General features: G+C 64.9%; 1 protein-coding gene across 6 annotated transcripts in view; it reads right to left on the bottom strand.

Moving 5' to 3' along the window:
• The window catches only part of PTP4A3 (protein tyrosine phosphatase 4A3), a 32296-nt gene that overhangs the window by 3909 nt on the left and 8411 nt on the right, over positions 1–19976 (bottom strand). For 2 of the 6 annotated variants that reach the window (XM_065903027.1, XM_065903032.1), the window contains exons 1-3: positions 6246–6398; positions 2867–3806; positions 287–379 (exon numbers count right to left, since the gene is read on the bottom strand). In XM_065903027.1, coding sequence (XP_065759099.1) covers positions 287–379; positions 2867–2971 — 198 coding nt within the window. In that variant the 5' untranslated portion in view covers positions 2972–3806; positions 6246–6398. Of the gene's footprint in view, positions 1–286; positions 380–2866; positions 3807–6245; positions 6399–10243; positions 10299–12186; positions 12246–16836; positions 16965–19976 lie in introns of those variants that run through there. The other 4 variants (XM_065903028.1, XM_065903031.1, XM_065903029.1 and 1 more) reach the window with 4 other exon arrangements.

Genomic DNA, 19976 nt, shown 5'->3' with positions numbered 1-19976 from the left:
ACCGGGGACCAAGGAAACCACCCCAAGGGTCCCTCCCCAGGGCCTCGGGACAGCCTCCCCAGGGACCGGCCAGGTGCACCCAGCCCACCCCCCGGGAGGCACCCGCTGCCCGGCGACAAGGCCCCAAACGCGGGGCGCGGCGGGACGGAAAGGAGCCCAGGGCCGCGCCGACGCTCTAGAGGTGCAGCCTGCACACAAACACGGCGGGGCACGCAGCAAGGCCACACACGCCTGCCTCCCCGCCCGGGGCCCGGCCGCCCCCCACCCCGCCGCACACGGCCCTCACCACAACCGTGATGCCGTCCTTCTCCAGCGGGGCCTTGTCGTAGGTCACCTCACACACACGCACCACAGTGGTGGCCCCGTACTTCTTCAGGTCCTGGCAGGGAGGGAGGGGGAAGGCGGGGCTGGGCGGGGCACCCCACAGCCCTCGGCGGGACAGAAAGGCTGGGGCCCCGCGTGAATCGCCAGCGGCTCACGGGCTTTCGGGCTCGGGGACCTGCGGGGGTGGGACCGCTCTTCCTGATGCTTCTGGGGCGACTGTCCCTGAGCTCGCCCCGCGGCAGGCAGGGTGACCCACCCACCCGCATCACCACTGAGGCGACACAGCTGGGAGCCCGACTTCCGGCATGACCTCCCTCCTCCAGGATGCTCGGTGCCCCAGAGCATACCAGCAGCTTGCAGACCGAGACCCCGCGCCCCCAGGCAGGCCGAGGACGCCAGAGCCTGCGCGCAAGCTGCCGTGTGGTCCTGCTCTGAGCAGCCTCCCAGCCTAGACAGCAGGGTCAGGTCCACCCCGGGGCAGAGCCAGACCCCGCACAGTGGCCTTCAGGGCCTCGGGGTGGGGCACCTCGGGGCAGGGAGGGTGGGCACCTGCCCAGAGGGCGCCCAGGAGGGAGCCAGGCCCCACACACCAGTGGGGAAGCCCCAATTTACCCGGTGAGAGGTCAAGGCAGTTCACAGCCAGAGCAGGGATATTTATACGCTGCGGTGGGGGGGCTCCGCTGCATGGGGTCCACGTGCACCCACCCCCACCTGCTCCCGGCAGCTATTTTAGGAGCAGTGAAGAATCAGCTGCTGGACCTTGCTCATCAAGCGACGGGGACACCACACAGTGAGGAGAGCACAGAGCTATTCTGAGAATGCGGGGAGCAGGGGCGGTGCAGGGGGCGGTGCAGGGCTCTAGGGCCAAAGGGACACCGCAGATTCCTGTGGACCTAAAGCAGAGAGTGCTGCCATCCAGCCCAGGCTGGGCCCGGACCTCACAACAGACAGAGTGCTGACACCTGTCCCACTCTGAGCCTGACCCTGGTCCCGCTCTGAGCCCTGACCCTGGTCCCGCTCTGAGCCTGACCCTGGTCCCGCTCTGAGCCCTGACCCCGGTCACACTCTGAGTCCTGACCCCGGTCACGTTCTGAGTCCTGACCCTGGTCCCGCTCTGACCCCTGACCCTGGTCCCACTCTGAGCCTGGACCCCAGTCACACTCTGAGCCCTGCCCCTGGTCACACTCTGATCCCTGACCCTGGTCACACTCTGAGCCCTGCCCCTGGTCACACTCTGATCCCTGACCCCGGTCACGGTCTGAGTCCTGACCCTGGTCCCACTCTAAGCCCTGACCCCAGTCACACTCTGACCCTTGACCCCGGTCACACTCTGATCCCTGACCCTGGTCCCGCTCTGATCCCTGACCCCGGTCACACTCTGAGCCCTGCCCCTGGTCCCGCTCTGAGCCTTGACCCCGGTCACACTCTGATCCCTGACCCCGGTCACGGTCTGAGTCCTGACCCTGGTCCCACTCTAAGCCCTGACCCCGGTCACACTCTGACCCTTGACCCCGGTCACACTCTGAGCCCTGACCCTGGTCCCACTCTAAGCCCTGACCCCGGTCACACTCTGACCCCTGACCCCGGTCACACTCTGAGCCCTGACCCTGGTCACACTCTGATCCTTGACCCCAGTCACACTCTGAGCCCCGACCCCAATCATGGGCCATGCAGAGGGACAGCCCTCCTCCACACGGTCCCCAGCTCAATGTCTAGAGTCCAGGTCTCCCGACGGCAGGGTGCCCGCTGCCTCCCTCCGCAGTCCAGCGTGTACACAGTTGTGAAGACCTCCTGTGCCCGGGCCCCTGTTCAACCACAATGAGCACTCAGAGGGGCCTATCTCTTGTTGCAGAAGGAGCGGCTGGAGGTCTGAGGTCACGAAAGGCCCAGCACACAGACATAGGCTCTGTAAATAGCATGGAGCGCTGCAGAGGCCAGGCTCCTTCGGGAGCCCCGCAGAGAATGGCAGGCTCTGCAAACACATTTGGTCCCATCTGCCGGGACCACGAGCAGCAGACAGCTCGCCTACTGGCTCTCGGGGTATGGTGGTCACTCTCTCCCGTTGCCGGCTTGGACTCCTGTCCAGCCCTTCCTCACACAGATACCTGTGCCAGGAGCTCCCAGCCCAGTTCCAACGCAAGGAGCCCCTGGAGCCCATGGGCTTCCCTTGGCCTGGGCTGGTTGTGGAGCTGGTCTTCATGCCCGGTCCCCGCCCTGCTTTCTCCAGGCTGTTTAAGCAGCTGGTCCTCCCCTGGGGCAGCCACCACCCCCTTCTCCTGCTCAGCCTCTGTACAGAAGCCAGATAGCCAGCAAAGGGCTCGGGAGTGCACCGGCCACAGGCCCGTCTCGTCTCCTACCTCCGCACGTCTCTGCTCACACGGCACAGGGGCCCGCTGCCCACCCTGCTGACCCCCCGCAGCCCTCATAGCACCCCCAGCCCCACACGCACTCTCATGTGCCTCTCCCGGGGGGGCCTGTCATCCTAATCTCTCCTCTCACTCGGAGGACCCCAGCCTTGCCACCAGACGTGCTGGATGCTCACCTCGATGAAGCTGCTGAGGGTGGCGTTGGTGGGGTTGTGCGTAATGAGGAAGCGCATGTTCTTGTAGCTGACCTCCACGGGGGCCGGCCGGTTCATCCGTGCCATGGCTGCTGCCTGCAGACGGGGCTGGGGACGTGAACGCAAGAAGGGCCCACCACCCCCCAGAACCCAAGGAGCACGAGATCCCTGTGCTTGTCCGAGAGAGAGAAATGCTTTAAAAAAAAAAAAATCCTGCCCTCCCAGACCCCGCACAAATATTGTGCAAATACTTGGGTGGGGGGAGGATGCTGCCCGGATCACGGGTGGACGATTAAAAAAAGAAAACCCAACCCTTTACAAGACAAAAAGAACAAAAGAGCGCCCCCAGAAGTAAAGCAGGCCAAGTCCAAGCTCCAGCCTCTCAGAGCTGGAGAATTACTAGGGGGCAAAAGTAAAAACAACCACCACCAAAAAAACTCAGCAAAGAAAACTTTAAAAAGCCCAAAGTGAATCGGGCTGCCGAAGCCGTGGCCGGCACTGCGCCTGTCGCCGGGGACGCCCCCTCGGCATTGGTGGACGGCTAGAGGGCCACCTCTGCTCCAAGACCCCAGACCCCCAAGGATTAGAGGAAGAACAAACTTGACACTGAACCAATGGGGCCGCCGTGGGGTGGGGGTGGCAGGCAGCGGCCGCAGGGGGACAGCGGGCGGCGGTGACGCGGGGCCTCCGTCACGTTACCCCATTGGGGTACAGCGAGTCCTGGAGGGGGGCAGTGGGCTCAGGCCACAGAGCCAGCCCTGGGCCAGGCGGCGGGGGCCATGGGCGGGCGAGGGCAATGATGAGGCCGGAGGTGCGGGGGCCTCAGCAGCGGGCGCGGCGCGGATGCTGGGCGCGGCAGTACTCAGGGCTGCCCCCCAAGGGCCTCTCCATAAATTCCAGGCTAGTCAGCGGCAGGCAGCGTCTGGGGAGAGGGGAGAAGGCAATGAAAGGGGGTCCTGGCCCATGCCCCTCCCTCACCGGACCTCAGTTTCCCTCTCAGGGAAACCACGAGTGTGCTGAACCCCAACACACGATTTCAAGGCATTTGCGGTGACAGAGCCACTCCCCCCCACCCCCGAAGCCCCTCCACGATGCCCCGCCCCCGCCACCAGACAGTCAGGCCCCTCCTCCACGGAATTCTGGCCTCTGCGGCGTCTCTGAGCCCAGGTCACTCTGGAGCAGCCCTGGTTCTCGGAGGAAGGGGCTCCAAAACGGAGGCCAAGGTGACAGCACAGTACGGGGTGGGGGCAGCGTGGCAGCAACCCCCCACAGACACGAGCCACCTTACACGTCTCTCAAGGGCTCCCCTGTGGTAACTGGAGGCTCTGGTCAGCCTCTGCCCTGAGCCGCTGTCCACCACTCGCCCACAGGGCTGGCCACACAATGGAAGCAAACAAGCCACGGCCCCGCAGGAGCTCAAAGAAGCAGGGACAACCCACAGGAGCCTATGGGCCGGGGCCGGCCGCCAGGCGCTTGCCAAGGTGGCGACAGCACAGGTGGCCGGGAGTGGAGTCCCACCATGGCAGGGCCCCAAGGGGGGACATTGCCAGGCCCCAGAGAGGGCCATCAAGCACCTGCAGGCCTGTTTCTCCCTCTCTAGGCCCCAAAAGGCCAGGGCCAGGGGCCCCAGCAGGAGCAACGTGCCCCGCTCCCATCCCCACGGACAGGCTGGGAGACCTTGAGCACGTCACTAGCCTCAGTTTCCCCATCTGCAAAATGAGGGGCCAGAGAAGATGTCCCCAAGGCCCCTCCAGCACAACCCAGGGGTCAGCAGACCCCTCCAGCCACTGGGCTCAGCCTGGCCCCGCTGTCAGAACCCACACCTGCTTACTAGGCAGGTCCTCCATCCACCCACCCCATATCTCTTACCTCTGCCCCGCCCAGCACTCCCTTCCCCAGCTGCCCACCAGACCGGCTGGGCCCCTGGAGCCTCAGCCCGGGTGCGGACCGGGACTGCAGCTGGGACCCGGACACAGCGGGGTGGGAGCGGCGGGCGGCTCCACGGTTGCTGCAGGCTCACGCTCTGCCCCTTGCCCAGTCCAGGAAGGTTATAGGTGGGTCCCCAGGGAGGGGGTCAAAGGCAGGGAGAAGGGACCGCGCACCATCCCTGAGCGGTCTTCCACTCGGAGTGCAGGCGAGGAAAGCGCCAGGCGCCCTGAGCAGCACGTGGAAACCTGCCCTCCTGGGGCTGCGGGAGGTCCCTGTGTGTGCATGTTTACAGAGGGAAGAGAGGGAAGGGGCCCAGGGAAGCCACAGCACGACAGGCCTCTCCCGAGGGCCTGACCCGCCGCCTCCCCACCCACAGCTGCTGGATATCTGGGGAGACCCCGTGGGCAAGGGCAGACGGCCTGGCTCTCCTGCCAGCTTCCCTGGAGGGCCACCCCACAGTCCTGCCCATGTGAAACCTGTCACCTGCAGGCAGGGGCCCCGGGTCAGACTGGCTGGGGGCAGGGGGCAGGTCTGGGCTGAGGCTGGACCAAGATCACTGCCCAGCTGGGCTGGGGTCTGGCCAGACACCCTACTTGTCTCCTCAACGTCTAGGGCCCCCACCCCCAGGTGAAAGGAAAAGAGTGCAGCCCCCCTTGCTGCCCCCAGGCTGTCCCACAGTGCTCAACCAGGCCTGCGGCCTCCCCCTGGGGCAGAGCCCCCCGTCCGAACCATACCACCCCCAGCTTGAGGTCACCGAGCAGGCCCTCAGCCAGGGCTGACCCCAGTCCACCAGCCAGTACCCCTCTGGCCCAGCCCCACGCCATGACACAGGAGCCCTCCTGGAAGCCGGAGGCCCCTCCCTCTGGTCTTCCCACAGGGGCCCCATGCGGCTGTCCTGGGGCCCCAGCTGCCCTGCACACACGCTCTGAGCTCTGCTACATCCCTGACAGTCCTCCTTTCCAGAGCCATTAGGAGAGGCCCCGGCCTGGCCCCTGCTCGCAGATGAGTAAACAGGCCAGGGCGGGCTGGGGGACTTTCCAGGGCCCTGACCAGGCCAGGCCCAGGAAGAGCTCCCCGTGGGAGTTCCCAGCCGCAAGTCCCCCGACGCTCATTCCCAGCGGCACAGCTGACTGACGAGCTGGAGTTTGACTCCAGAGGGCTTCGAGAGCGCCAGCCTCCGTGGACCCGGGACCCCGTCCGACATGGGGGCAGGCTGCAGGGCCAGGGCTCATAGGGGTCCCAGGAGAGCCAAGGAGGAGGTGCGTGGGAGCACCGTGCGCAGGACCGGGCCGGGAGGGCGCGGGTGGGGCCGTGGGCGGCGACCCCCACAGTAGTGCAGGTGCAGGAGGGGCTTGTTCCGAAGGCGCGGCTCCCTCCCGGGGCGGGGCTGGGGTCCTCCCGGCACGCCCCCCGCCCTCTCGGCCCGGCTCACCGGCGGGCAGGCGTCCTGCCGCCGCCTCCATTCGCGCGGGGCCGGGCAGGGCCGGGGCGCGGCGGCCGAGACTCAGTGCGCGGGGCACGCCGGCCTCCCCGCGGACGCTAGGCGGCCGGGCTGCGGGGGGGCTATTTATAGCGCCCGGGCATCACGTGGGCGGCGTGGCCGTGACCAGCGGGCGACCCGGCTGGCAGTGACTCCCACACCTGCCGCCTAAATATAACCACAGGCCATCCCGCACGCCGGGGCAAACAAAGAGGGCCGGTCCGGGAGAGGAAGCACCGGTTGAGGAAGGGGAAACGCAAGGGCGGGGGCGCTGCCCGCGCACCCCGCCTTCCTCCCACCGTGCCCTGAACCCTCCAGCGGCTCCCCCAGCAGGGAGCGGGCGCTGCCCCAGGTCCGGAGAAGCTCAGCTGGAGTCGGAGCCCTGGCGGGACCTCGGTGCAGATCCGGAGGGTGAACTTCCTTTTGGGAATGGAAAGGAGGGTGCCCCGTGGCCCAGGTGGGCTCCAGAAGCTGACGCCCACAGGATGGAGATGGTGACGGCACCTGGTCTGGCCCTGCCCTGAGCCCTGCCTAGCTCTCCAGCCTCAAACCCCAGGACCTCTCTACTTCCTGAGCACCTACTGTGTGCCAGACACTGCTGTCCCTCACTGAACTCTCGACACAACCCTGGGGGTGCTGTCATCACTCCCTCCCCCCAACCCCCCAGTATGCCGGTGGGGAAACTGAGGCAGAGGGATACTCGAGGAAGCAGCCTTCACCCAAGAAGGTCTCCATCTCCCGCTCATCCTCCAGTGCTCAGTGCAGATGCCCCCTCCCCAGGAGGCCTTCTGTGATGGGAAACCCTCCCCTGGGTCCAGGCCTGAACCCCAGCAGGGTGCTGACTTCACCTCCTGGAAGCACCAACTCAGGAACACACGCGCTCCCCAGACTCTGAGCCCCGAGAGCACGCAGTCGGGCACCACAGGCAACCATGTACCTGCCCCAACCAGCCCGAGGGCCCACGGAAGGGGGTGGAGCAGGGTGGGTAGAGCCCCCAGCACACAGGGTCCCCAGAGGCCTTGCCTCGCTGGGAACCCGGCTCCGAGCCCAGCTCCCAGCCAGCCAGCCTGGCCCCTGCAATCATCGGTCAGCGTCTCAGGGGCGGGGTGGGAGGAACTGGCCAGGGGCCCAGCCCAGAGCAGGGCTGGGTCCCAGGCTCTCCCCACACACATACCCAGAGTGTCAGCCAGGCCTGGGGACCCGCGCTCCCCCACCCGCCAGGCGGAGCCCCACCCAAGCCTTGCCGGGGCCCTGCCCACCAGCTCAGGAGCCCTGGGGCAAGGGCTCCTCCACCCAGAGCCAAGGTGGGCTAGGTGCAGGACACCCACTCCAGTGCTCTTGGGTCCCAGCTTCCAGCAGCCTCGCCCTAAAGGCCAGCTCTGGGCACTCAGGGCCCCGCCAGTCTCCCATCTTGATGGCTTCCTGAGAGTTTGTCCCCTCAGACACTGTGCTGGATGCTGCATGCCTTGACCAAAGCCCATCGGCCACACTGTATTAATAAAATAGCAGCTCAGAGGGGTCGAGGGACTTAACCCGAGTCACACAGCCGACAAGCAGAGGAACCAAAGTCAGGCTGAGTTTTGCTGACCCCCGGAGACCCTGACCCTCTGGAAGCAGGACCCCTGGGCAAGCTGCTCTCCCACCACGTCATGCTGCATCCCCATCCATACAAACTGAGAGGTCCCATCAGCTTTATGGACCTGCACCCAGGACCCAGAGCCCACCAGGCTGCTCAGCCCGCAAACCAGCACCCCTGCCCCCCCTCACTGGGGGCATCCACTCTGGCCAGGCCTGGGGGAGCACCTGCTGGCCTGGCACCATCCCAAGCCCTTCGGAGAAGTCTATTTTTATCAGGGCAGCAACCGTTCCTGGAATCCTCCCAGACAAGCCCGAATCCACATGCTGCTTGGAGGTGGGGAGGGGACCCAACAGGCCAAGCCCACACCCCCCCCCCGAGGAGTCTCCCCAGAGCCCCCTGCCCCTGTGCCCACAGCACCGAGGGTCCAGCCCCCTCACCGACCAAGTTGGGCTGCCTGCCCTCCCTACAGCCACAGGCCCTTCAGAGCAGTTTCCCCACCCCTCGGGAAACATATGTCCTGAAGGAGAGGCTCAACTCCACCCGCTCCCTCCGCGCAGGGCCTGGCACCAGGAGGCCCCCCACTTGTTGTGGAAGGAACAAATGACCCAACGTCCTGGGCAGAGCTCCAGATCTTGGCAACATCCAGAAACCATCATGGGATCGCAGCCCCTGAAGTCCAGAGGAACCTCAGAGGTCACCCGTGCCGTCTCATCACCAGCTTGCACACCTCTGGTGATGGGGGGCTCGCTGCTATTTGGTGGCACCTTCCACGCTGGGCAGCTCCCTGAGTTATGCATCCACTCCCCTCTAAGGCCTCCTGGATGGGCCCAGCAGGAGGCACCCTGCAAAGCAGAATAAGCAGGCGCTGTGGAGGGCAGAATTGGAGGATCGGGTGTTCAGGGAAGGCTCCCTGGAAGAGCTAGCCGGGGCTCACGTCTGGAAGCTCATCATCAGGGCTCGAGCAGCCGCCCTGACCCCCTGTGTGACCTGAGGCTCTCACTTGCTCTCTCTGGAGCTTGAGACCTCCTCTGTAAGTGGTGGCACTGCCAGGAAGGGAAACCACTTTCCAGTGGTGCCAGCTCCAAGCCGGTCAAGAGGCGCCCAGGCTCTGACCTGGAAGCGGAGCTGTTAGGAGCAGGCTTGAATTTCCACCCAGGGAAGGCACCTGTTCTCTGCCAGGATCTGGGGATGAGAAGAGGGCTGCAAACACACTGTCCCTAGACGCTGCACGGGGCCGCCTTCACCACACCGGGTTCAATGGTGCCTCATGGGCATGGTGCATGCTTGCCAACCCAAGTGGCCGGCACCTACCTGCCATCAGCCACCAGCATGGCCTGGGTGGGCCACAGCGCCACTGCAGACTCAGGAGCCGTAACTGCCACCTCCATGGGCAGGCGGGTGGGTGTGAGCGAGGCTGCTGGGCCCCAGCCTGGCCGTCACCAGTGGTGGGCACAGAGCAGGCAGCCAAGTGAGCCAGACCAGGCACCTCGGGTCTTCTGAACCCTGTGGCCACCTCGAGTCCACCAGGCCCACCCGAAGCCTCCCTGGTCTCAGTGGCATCACCGGACAGGCACCCCTCACCTGGGTGAGCCATAGCCGGGCTCCCAGGGCCCGGGCCCTCCCCACCTTGGCCTCAGCTGGCCTGGCCTCACCGTGTGGGTCCTGGACCTCCCTTGAAGGACCCAGCACGAGAGGAGAGGGCAGAGGACAGACAGAGGGCCGACCTGCCCATGGGGTCTGGGGTTGAGCCTGACGCTGTCTGCGACCACCTGCCCCTGGGGTCCCGGCTCCTCATCAGAAAAAGGTGTGACAAGCCCTGCCTGGCCGGGACGAGGGCCCGTTGGCACCAGTGGCTGGAAAATGGGGCCTCTGGGGCCACCAGGCAGCAGCTCCGAGGAAACAGGGCAGTGGGGGGAGCAGGACTGCCAGGAGCTCTGCAGGTGTCACCTCTGCCCCCCACGGCGGGAGTCCCCACCGGAGCCAGCCCCTCTCCCGCATCCTGTCAGCTCTTCCTGCTGGCGGCTCACGGCTGGCGGCACATGCAGGGTCAGTGGCACATGGAAGGGGTGGCTCCAGCTACCCAGGCAGGCTGGCTGTGCTGTCACACGGTGACACGCTGGCCGCAGCTCACCCCAGTGTCCACAACGAGGGGGGACTGCACCCCTGGGGCTGCCTGCCTCTGCTCGAAGCCCCACCACTCACCCGTCACTGACCAGGATCCCCTCCCCCAACCTGAGGCCTCAGCCCTGGCTCTGAGCCCAGTCTGCCCCCCGGGTCCTACCTGCAGCCTCCCCTGCTCCCACCCCTGGCCTTAGGACTCCTCCAAGGGGGACAGGGGAGCCAGCATCTGTTCATTCATTCATTCATTCACCTGATTCACAAATGTTCACTGAGCATCTTCCTCCACTGCCGGATGCTGGGCTGAGCTGGGGGACACATGGGGAGAAGTCACCAGTAGATGCAGAAAGCCTGCCCTGCCCTCTCCTGCCCCAGCCCCGCCCTGATGGGGCATCTGGCCACCCCTCTGCACCCCAGCTCCCACCTTGAGAAGCCACCTCCCTGACTGCCCAGCACAGATGGGCTGGATAATACTGTGGCTGCCCAGGGGGCTGGGAGTGCCCCCCCAACCCCGTGCAGGCAGCATTGCTGAATCTGGGGTCACCGCAAAGAGACCTCACTTCCCCGGTGCCTCAGTTTCCCAGGCTGTCACCTGCAGGGTTAGAATGTGGCATTTTCACAGTGCCACCTGTCACCGGCTACCAGGTCCCACATGGACCACACCAGCCAGCAGCCCAGCCGCCCCTCCCCTGGCTCCTGCCGGGGGAGCATCACCCCCCAGCAACTCCCCCCTCTTCTCCAGGGGTGGGCACTGGGGGTCAGGGGTGAGCAAACCTCCACGACCCCAGGTGGGGTGGGGGTTGGTGACAGGACACACAACCAGACAATGGACTGAGTTAGAAAGGACACTGGTGGGGGGTAAGGGGGTAAACACGAGGCCTCTCAGAAGACGTGGCCTTTGGGCAGAGACTCAGGACACACACCCACTGCACGGGTCCCCGAGAGGGGATGCATCAGACCCCGCTGAACCCCACGAGAAGAGTGTGTCCTGTCTCTCTGCTTGCCACTCCAGGACCTTTCCACCACCGCCATCATCATCACCCTCAGCCTGCACACCCCCCGCCTGAGGCGGAAGACCGAGTGCCCCGTTCCACATGGAGCCAGATGGAGACGCAGAGCAGAGCTGTCTGAGACCCAGGTTCCTTCTCTTCACCCCAGTGAGTCATGGAAACCTCACGGTTCGGAGCCCGGGCCCAGGGGCGTGCTAACGCAGACAAGGCCTTCAGTGCAGCCACAACAGTGGCCCAGCAGCAAGCATCAGCGTCAGCCTCCCAGCTCCAGGTCCTCAACTCAGAGCCCAGCAGCTCTCGGGCTCAACACAATTAGCACCAATCCCTCAGGGGGTTACTAAAACCCAAGATAATAATGGCTGACAGTCTAAGCTGCTACTGGTTAACAATAAACATGAATGATGGTAGTTCTCGCTTGTCGAGAACCTGCTTTCTGACGAAGCCCTAAGACAGCTGGAGTCAAAGGCCAGGAGGTCCTCACTTCCTGGCTGGGGGTTCCGCCTCCCTGATCCGTTTGGTACAAGGGGGCTGGACGAGGCCCAGCTGGTCACTGTAAGGCTCAGAGTCCCAATCTACATTAATAGCCATACCAACCACAGATGTGCATGGGTCAGGCTGTCGCCAGCCCCAGAGCACCCCCTAGGGCACCTGCTGACTAGGTGACCCCCCGGCTGGCAAGGACTACCACCTCCTTTCACTCCCCAGCATGGTGACACGTGACCATCCATGTGGTCACTGTGTCGTGACCCTCGTCTAACAAGAGAGGACATGGCTGCAGGGGGTCTCGGTCACTATCCAAGGGGCAGAAGAACCAGGCTGGACAGCCCCCTGCTGGCCCTAGGGCCCTGCTCTGCACTGCAACCCTGTCCCACCGCCGACTGTGTGACCAGCGGTCCCGGTCACCCTCGCCCTGTGCCACTGAGGCAGGGATCCCCCATCCCAGAGGCCCAAGGAGCACAGCAGTATCACAGAGCCTGGAAGGAGAGTGTCCAGTTTCGGCTCAGGAAGGAGAAGGCCCCCTCGCCCCATTTGACAGAGGAAACCACTGAGGCTCCCAGCTGAGCCACAAGCATGAGCAAGAAGGCCTGGGGACCCCAGGGCCCCGTGCTCTCTTGGGCTCTGCCCCACAGTGTCCCCATCCCAGTCCCCACCCACCTGAGCCTGCCGGGAGCCCACAGACACTCACTCACTGTCCCGCGTCCTGAGTCCTGCAGGCCTGCAGAGGCCGCGCCCCCAGCCCAGCTTTATACCCGGCCTGGCCTCCCGCCCTCCCCGCCCTCCCCACGTCAAAGGCCCTGGGACCGCCCGCCAGCCCAGGAGGCGGGGGCTCAGGCAGGGGCAGCCCCGGAAGGACCCGGGCTCCCAGGGCAGTCCCGGTGGCCGAGCGGGGCGGCGGGTGGGAGGTGGCCAGGACACAAGTTGGAGGTCACAGCGGGCACCCCGGTCTCGGGAAGAGGGCAGGAGAGCCCCTCCCCCGTGGGCCGGGCTCTGGGGCCCACTGGGGGCAGGACAGTCCCCAGGGCCCTGTAACCGCTGGCAGTCAGAGCTGAAGGGGACAGGCGGGGCAGGTGGGCGGCAGCAGAGCCGGCGGGGAGGGGTCAGAGGCCCACCCCGGGCCTGCGGCTGGCAGGGTGGGCGCTCCGAGACACAGCCTGGGGGCTCCCCAGGTCTCTGGCCTATCTCCCCACTGCCTACTGTGGGCTGGAAAGGGGCTCCCGGGGCCCTTTCCTTGCAGAGGGGAGCTCACTGCACCTCCAGAGAAACAGCCCAGCCCTCTGCAGTCTGCCCCCCACCTAAGAAGTCCCCCAGGAAGCCCCCAGCCTACTCAAGGGGGCAGCCAGGTTTGCCCAGAGCCCCGCTCTGAGCTCACTGCTCAGTTCCTCCTCTTGTCCTGTTTCCTCCACAAGGAAGTGGGGAAGAAAGCTAACAGGCAGTTTAGCCCACCCACCCAGGCCTGGAAGCCGGGGCCCACAAAAGCACTAAGGAAGTGGGAACCCCCGCCCATGGGGGAAGGGCTGTTCCTGCTTCCCAGGGTCAGGGTCACTCGCCCCTCCCCCACCAGGATGTTGCCCCAGTCATGGTGACATCGGGAGGGGTGAAACCTACAGGGCTGGGTGGGGTATGTATTTCAGGCTCACCCAGCCCCCAGGCCTGTACTTCTTGGGGGCAGAGGGGGGCCATGCCCTGCTTACACGCCACCCGGCGCGCAATGGGGGCAGCTCCTACCCTCTGCCACGCATCCAGCCGCCCATAACCTCCCCCTCCCTGCCCCATCGCTAGGTCCCCGCTGGTCCCTCCCGGCCGCCACCCCAGACGGAGGCCCTTCCCCAACGGCCTGTCACCCAGATTCAGCCCATCGTGACTACCCAGGGCCTCAGTCAACCCCCGAAGCCCTCTTCAGCAACCCCCCAGCCCTCTGGCCTGACGCTGCCAGGGTCCCCCACACAGACATGGGGTGTCCACCATTCTGAGCCCAGGCCTCCCACCCCCTTGGGACCCTGGCACTGTATTCACACAGGCAGCTGGGCTGACCCGGGCGGCTGGGAACGGTGTTCTGTAGGTCCTGCCAGGCCCCCAGGCTCTCTGCTTGGAGAGCCCCCAGCCCCAGGGCGGGGCGGGGATCTGGTTATCTGGGATGCAGGGCCCATCACGCTGGGATTCTAGACAGGAGGAACAGAACTTCAAGCCTGCCCCATGCTCAGAGTTAGACCTGCACCCACAGCCCCTGGCACGCTCTTCCTGGGCCCCGTGGGGCTGGCACTGACTCCTGGCACTATGCCACTCCATCTCCAAGGCCCCTAAAGGCCAATGCCCAGAATGGGCCTGGCCTCCGGGAAGGGCACAGAGTTTCACAGATCCACTTGACGCTAACGGCTGCTGAGAGGCCCTTGAACCTGCCCCCCCCCCACCGCCCCCCGCCAGCTCAAGCCCCTGCCAGGAACACAGAGGCCCCGAGGAGGCCCCTGATCCTGGCCTCCCGAGAGCTGAGCACTCCCCAGGCAGAGCCCCAGCCCCTCCTGTTTCATGTGCACATCGCCAGGACCCTCAACAGGCAGAGGGACCCGGGCTCCCACGCTGGGGTCTCAGAGAAGAGGGTTGGGAGCCGGGGCCTCACAGACGGTCCATGTGGCCTAACAGTCCTCATTGCCCAAGAGGAGGCTGCCCGCCAAACCCTCGCCCGCCAGGATCAACTGGAGACCCCACAGGGGTCCTCAGTTGGCAAGGGGACAAGGCCTGCACGAGTGCCCAGGGCTTGGAAGTCCTCCTCCCCTGGCCGCTGGGTGCCCTGGGCCCATCTCCTCCCCTCTCTGGGCCTTCTGAGCCAGCAGCAAGGCACAGGATGAGAAAACAGAACTGCACTCCCTAAGTGCCCACAGAGCGGTCATGTGGCCTGCTGGGCAGGGGTGGGGTGCACACACGATAGGTGGGTTCCAGCGAAGCCCACCTTACCGGATGGATCCTGGTCAAGCTGGGCGATGGCCCCAGCCCCTCTCCGTGGGGAAGTGGCTGTGGCTAGCTCCTGGGGACAACAAGGGGACAGGGTCCCTGAAGGTGGGCAGGAGAGCCTGAGCAGAGGAGAGGGGCACCTGGCAGGCACCCTCTCCTGCCACTCCAGAGCACCCCGACCCCAAGGGGGAGCAGGGTCGGCCCCCCAGCACGCTCAGGCAGGGTCACCAGTCCCCTGTGCCCACCCGAGCCCTCTACACCCACCAGGGAGGTGGGGAGCTGAGCTGGGCCTCCTCCTGCAGGACCCTGGCGTCAGGGTGCCAGGGAACTTGGGGGCCCAGGGGCAAGTGGACCTTGGAGCATCAGAGTGTGATGGCCACTTCTGTCCAGCCCCACACGCATGAGCCTGGCCAGAGCAGGACCCCCTGCCTGGGTCACAAGACAGGAGACTGTAGCCCAGCTGAGCCCAGGTCCACGGGACCCCCAGAGCCCCCAGGCCACCCTCAGCCACCGCCCAGCTCACCCCTCCTCTTACCTCCCATGCACATCCCAACCCTGGGCCCAGGGTCCAACCCCATGGAAGGGGAGAAGGCCGGAGGCCCCCTCCACGTACTGGCCCCTCACAGGGCCCTTGTCGCCGGGCCCTCCCCACGTCCATCCCCAAACTGGCACTGGAAGACACCCGGCCCCCCATCACCTGGATGAGGAAACCGAGGCTCAGGCCTCGCAGGGCAGCTCTGATGGGCTGAGCCAGCACTCCCGGCCAGCCCACGGTGGGCACTTCTGTGCATTTTCTCCTCCAAACAGGCCCCAGAGGGGAGACTGAGGCCCAGCCTCCGCAGATGTCCGGGTGACATCGCGTCCAAGTGACAAGGCTCCTGGAGCCTACCCAGTCCCCCCACCCCACCCCCGCCCTGTGCCCGGAGCGCAAGGCCGCTGGGGGTCAGGCGGGCAGGAAGGGGGCGCGAGATCGCGGAGGTGGCCGGGGCCACTGGCCAAAGCCCTGGTGGACGCACGTCAGAGGGGCCTGCAGGAACCGCGGGAAAGAGCACTGACCTGGCCTCGGGAGGCCACGTCCAAAATAACCAGTCCAGCCGCCCTGCAAGGACTCGGCCGGGCGCACGTAGGCCTCTCAGCCCAGGCGCTGCCAAGCTGGGTGCAGAAGGTCATGGCTATTTCTGGGCCGGCCTGGCAGTGAGACACAGTCCCCCAGGGCCCCCAAAGAGCCAGCGCAAGAGGGGCGGCCGAGGCGGGTCCCAGCCCTGTGACACACGGCCTCTACCTGGGGCGGGGGTCCTGCCGGGGGACCCCACGCTGCCCCCTTTCAAAAAGCCCATTGGCATCATCAGCATGTCAGGGTCAAGTTGGTCCCATCGGGCGGTTCCAGGCCTTCTCGGCCACGAATCCCTGTGCTGGGCCCTTGGCCACACAAAGAACCACAACTGCCCGCAGCACACGGGGGCTCTGCTCTCCACTCTCCAGCAGCTCCAACCCTAGTGCCCAGGGGAGGCCTTGACTGTGGCAGGAACCTCCTGCTCCCACACAGGCACCCCCTGCCCACCCGGGCACACCCACGGAAACGCAGCACTGCCCCTTATCACACACAGCCTCCAGCCTGGGGCTCTGCCTGCCTCATGCGGGTCACCACCACCCCCATAACCAATGATCGTCTGACCAGTGGGAACCTGGGGCCCAGAGAGGACGTGAGACTTTGAGGTGCAGCCTCACTCGAACCCCCAGGCCAGGCAGGTTCTCCATGGGCCGAGGGGAAGGGGACGGTTCCCTCTCATCACCCCAGAGCCAGGCTTCTGTCCACAGAGCCTGCCCGTCCAGCAGAGCACGAGCTCGGGAGCCTGCCCCAGGTCCCATCCTGGCTCCCCCACTGTGAGCTGTGTGCCACTGGGCACACCCCTCAGCTTCGCTGTGCCTCAGTTTGTTCATGGGTGAAACGGGTTCCTTGGAAGCTCATCCCGCATGGAGCTGCTGCTGGCTGTTCTCCTGGGCCTGGAAGGATGCTCCCCTCCCAAGCAGCCTTGCCTGAGTCCCCAGATGCTCGCACTGCGCTGGGCGCCCACGGGGGCTCTGACGGGACTCCGGGATCCCCGGGAGGGTCCACGTTCAGGGTCCTGACTCCCCCAGTGGGTTCCTTGGATACTTGAGGGGACTTCTTCCCGCAGGGTGTCTCAGAGCCCTCATTTCTCTACACACAAGGCAATCTGATTGGGGGCAGTCAGCAGCGCATTTCCAGAATATCTCTGAAGCCAGGCACTAGCAACAAGGCACCTCCCAGAACCCACCTCGGCAATAGCAGGCGAGGCCGGAGGAGGGCCCCAGCCGCAAGGGTCCGAGAGTCTCCCGGCCTGGTCCCCCCACGCCCCCCACCGCTCACCTGTGTGTCTGAGAGCATCTCTTTGAGCCCTGTCTGTAAGAACGGACAATGAAGACTCCAGGCAAGGCTTGGAGGAGTGCAGCGGGCGGGCCACGCTGGCAGTCACTGCAGCAAGGGCAAGGGCCGAGCACGTACTCCTCCCCTCCCCCCGTGTCCCCACCTGGGCCATGCCAGGACGACAGTGACCTGAGGGTGGCAGGATTAGCTCCTGGATGCAGGCGTTCCCTGCCACGAGAACGGCCGAGACCGGATGCCCAGACCGAGCGGGCATCAGAAAGGCCCCAGCCACGGGGAGCTTGGCACACCCCAGCCCCACCAACCCCAACAGCGCAGCTTCCCCAGACAGAAGGTAGCAGAGGCTGGCACCGTGCATCCAGGGCAGCTGGGCATCAAGACCTGGGCGCCTACACCCCCAGTTCAGGCACCTCCCCAGTTCCCGGGGAGGGAGCAGGTACCCGTGGGGACAGAGGACCCACGGGAAACCCTCCTCTCCGCGGCCTGAGCCTCCTGTGGGGCTGAGGTGCCTTCCAGCCTGGGGTCTGCACTGGGCCCCGGCTCCCTTGAGGTGCTCTGGGCATGGCTGCGGGCCAGCGGGCAGCCCCAGCCGCCCCGCCCCTCCCTGCCCAGCGGCTGACTTCAGCCCCTCTCCCTGGACCGCACGGCACAGCCCCACAGCGTCTGGGAGGGGCTGGGGGCAGAGGCCAAGGGAGCTGGTCTGAGGGTGGCCCCCAGGGCCCAGGGACTTGTCTCCACCTGGCAGCATCATGCCAGCTATTCCCACGGTCAGAAGGAAGCAGCGGCCCGCGGGCCTCCTCCAGAGAGCCAGGCCAGCACTCGGAGGGGACAGCTGCCAGTCAGAACCTTGGAGCCCAGGAGGCCTCAGGCAACACCGTCTCCACGCCGGGCACAGACGCCCAGAGTCAGACAAGCAGGTCCTGCTGCAGAGCAGGGAGCTCCACCAATATCCTGTGATAAACCACGAAGCAGAGAACATGAAAGAGAATACGATGTGGCAGGCTTCCCTTGTGGCTCAGTGGGCGAAGGACCTGCCTCCAATGTAAGAGACCCAGCTTCGACCCCTGGGTTGGGACGATCCCCTGGAGAAGGGAATGGCTACCCACTCCAGTATTCTGGCCTAGAGACTTCCACGGACAGAGGAGCCTTGCAGACTACAGTCCACAGGGTCACAAGGAGTCGGACATGACCGAACAATAACACTTTTGCTTTTCATGAAAAAGAATATATCCATATGTGTAAGAGCCACTTGGCTGCACAGGAGAAATTAGCACAACACAGTAAATCAATTAGACTTCAATTCAGTAAAAATGCCCAGGGCCAGATGGGTGTGAGTGCCAGGCAGCCCCTCCTCGCCAGACCCAGCAAGGCCGATGTGAAAAGAAAAATATGTGCAGGGGCAGAGCAGGCAGGGAGCACACTCCAGAGACCACCAAGCGGGTGCCCTCTTTGCTCCATCTGACCCCTCGGCGATGCTGAGCCCCTGCAGGGACCTGGGTTGCAGGGCACAACGGGGGCTGCCCAAGTGCCCGGCTCTGTGCCCAGGCCCCTGGGGCACCCTGCCGCCTGGGCTCTGGGATCAAAGCAGCGGAGGCACCAACGACAGATCTCAGAGAACACAGGCCCCACGCCACGGGGGGACAGGGGTCCCGGAGCAGGGGAGCGGGCCTTTGTGTGCAGGCATCGACCTGCCCCGAGGCCATCAGGCCTCTCTCCACGCAGACTGGGGGAGGAGGACACCTACCTGTGGTCCCGCACCCGCTGGGCCCCGCGTCCCGACAGCAAGCAGGTGCTGCTTCACTTTCTCCTGCAAGAGCGGACGGAGCCCCTGCCTGCTGGAGCCCTGGGCCAGAGCCGGGTTAATCCTATTTGGCAGACTAACTGTGAGCCTGCTCAAGCCAGCCTGTGTAGGGCAGGGGAGCTGTTTAAATTTTTTTTTTTTAATGGAGATAAAATTCACCTAACGTGATGTTCCCCCTTTTAGCTATCTGAAAGTGCACGCTTCGGTGTTTTTTTTAGTACATTCACAGTGTTGTGTAGTCATCACCACCACCAATTCCAGAACATTTCCATCACACCCTAAAGGTACCCCACGCCTGTCATCAGTCACTGCCCATCCCCCTGCCCCAGGCCTTGGCAGCGGTGAATCTGCTCTCTGTCTCGATGGATTTGCCTGTTCTGGACGTTTTACACAAACGGAGTAAATCACGTGTGGTCCTTCACATCAGGGTCCCTTCACTCCGGATAACGCCTCCCAGGCTCACACACACTGTCAGGACGCTGAGTGACGTCGGCAGTGTGGACAGAGGACACCTAGGTCATTTTCAGGTCTGGTCTCCCTTCACCCACAGGGATTGAGCGCGTTACCAGGGAGTAGGGCTGCACGGGAGGGTCCAGGTGACACGGGGCCACCCGTGGCAACGCCTGGCCAGCTCCTTCCCAGGCCCACCAGGCTACCCAGTCACCGGGCAGGTCCAGGGGGACAGAGGCCCCAGCAGCTGGGTGGGAGGGAAGGGGCCTCCAGGGTTCCAGGCAGGACAGGGCTGGCCTTCAAGGAAGGGGAAGGTCGGTCAAAGTCTTTTTAGAAGTTAAAAACATAACTGTCACACAAGTAGTGACCACTGGTCTAAGGTCTATTCCATCTGTGATGGAACTGGTGGGAGGCAGTGCTGGTTCAGAGGAGAATTCCTCGATTCCAAGTGCTAAAATCAGAAAGGAGGGGAGAGACGGGCAGTGTTTGACAGGGCAACGCCACCATCGCCCAGCGAGGCCACCAGACAAAGTGGCACATCCAGGCGACTCCCCCACATCCAGGGCAGGTACAGACGTCCCGAGAAAGCTGGACAGCACCCAAAAGTCACAGAAGGACACGCCGTGCCCCCTTTGCCTTAGGAGGTTCAACCGGGTGAACAAGGGTGGGCCTCTGGGCGGAGGGCACGGCCTGAGCAAAGGCCTCAAGGCAAGGGCAGGGTCCCCAGGGCGGGCAGACTTGAGGGGGGCACTGGCCCTCTGAATCGCCAGAGGGATGGTGGGTATCTCTGCAATCCCAGATCCAGGCATGTCACAGAGTCAAGCGCGAGGTGAGGGTGAGGCAATGGAAACTCCCCAGAATCCCTGGTCGGGGG

The sequence above is a fragment of the Muntiacus reevesi genome, chromosome 12 (assembly GCF_963930625.1).
Source record: "Muntiacus reevesi chromosome 12, mMunRee1.1, whole genome shotgun sequence".
Lineage (NCBI taxonomy): Eukaryota > Metazoa > Chordata > Mammalia > Artiodactyla > Cervidae > Muntiacus > Muntiacus reevesi.
The sequence above is the reverse complement of the archived record's forward strand: the minus strand, read 5'-3'. Positions and strand labels throughout refer to the sequence as shown.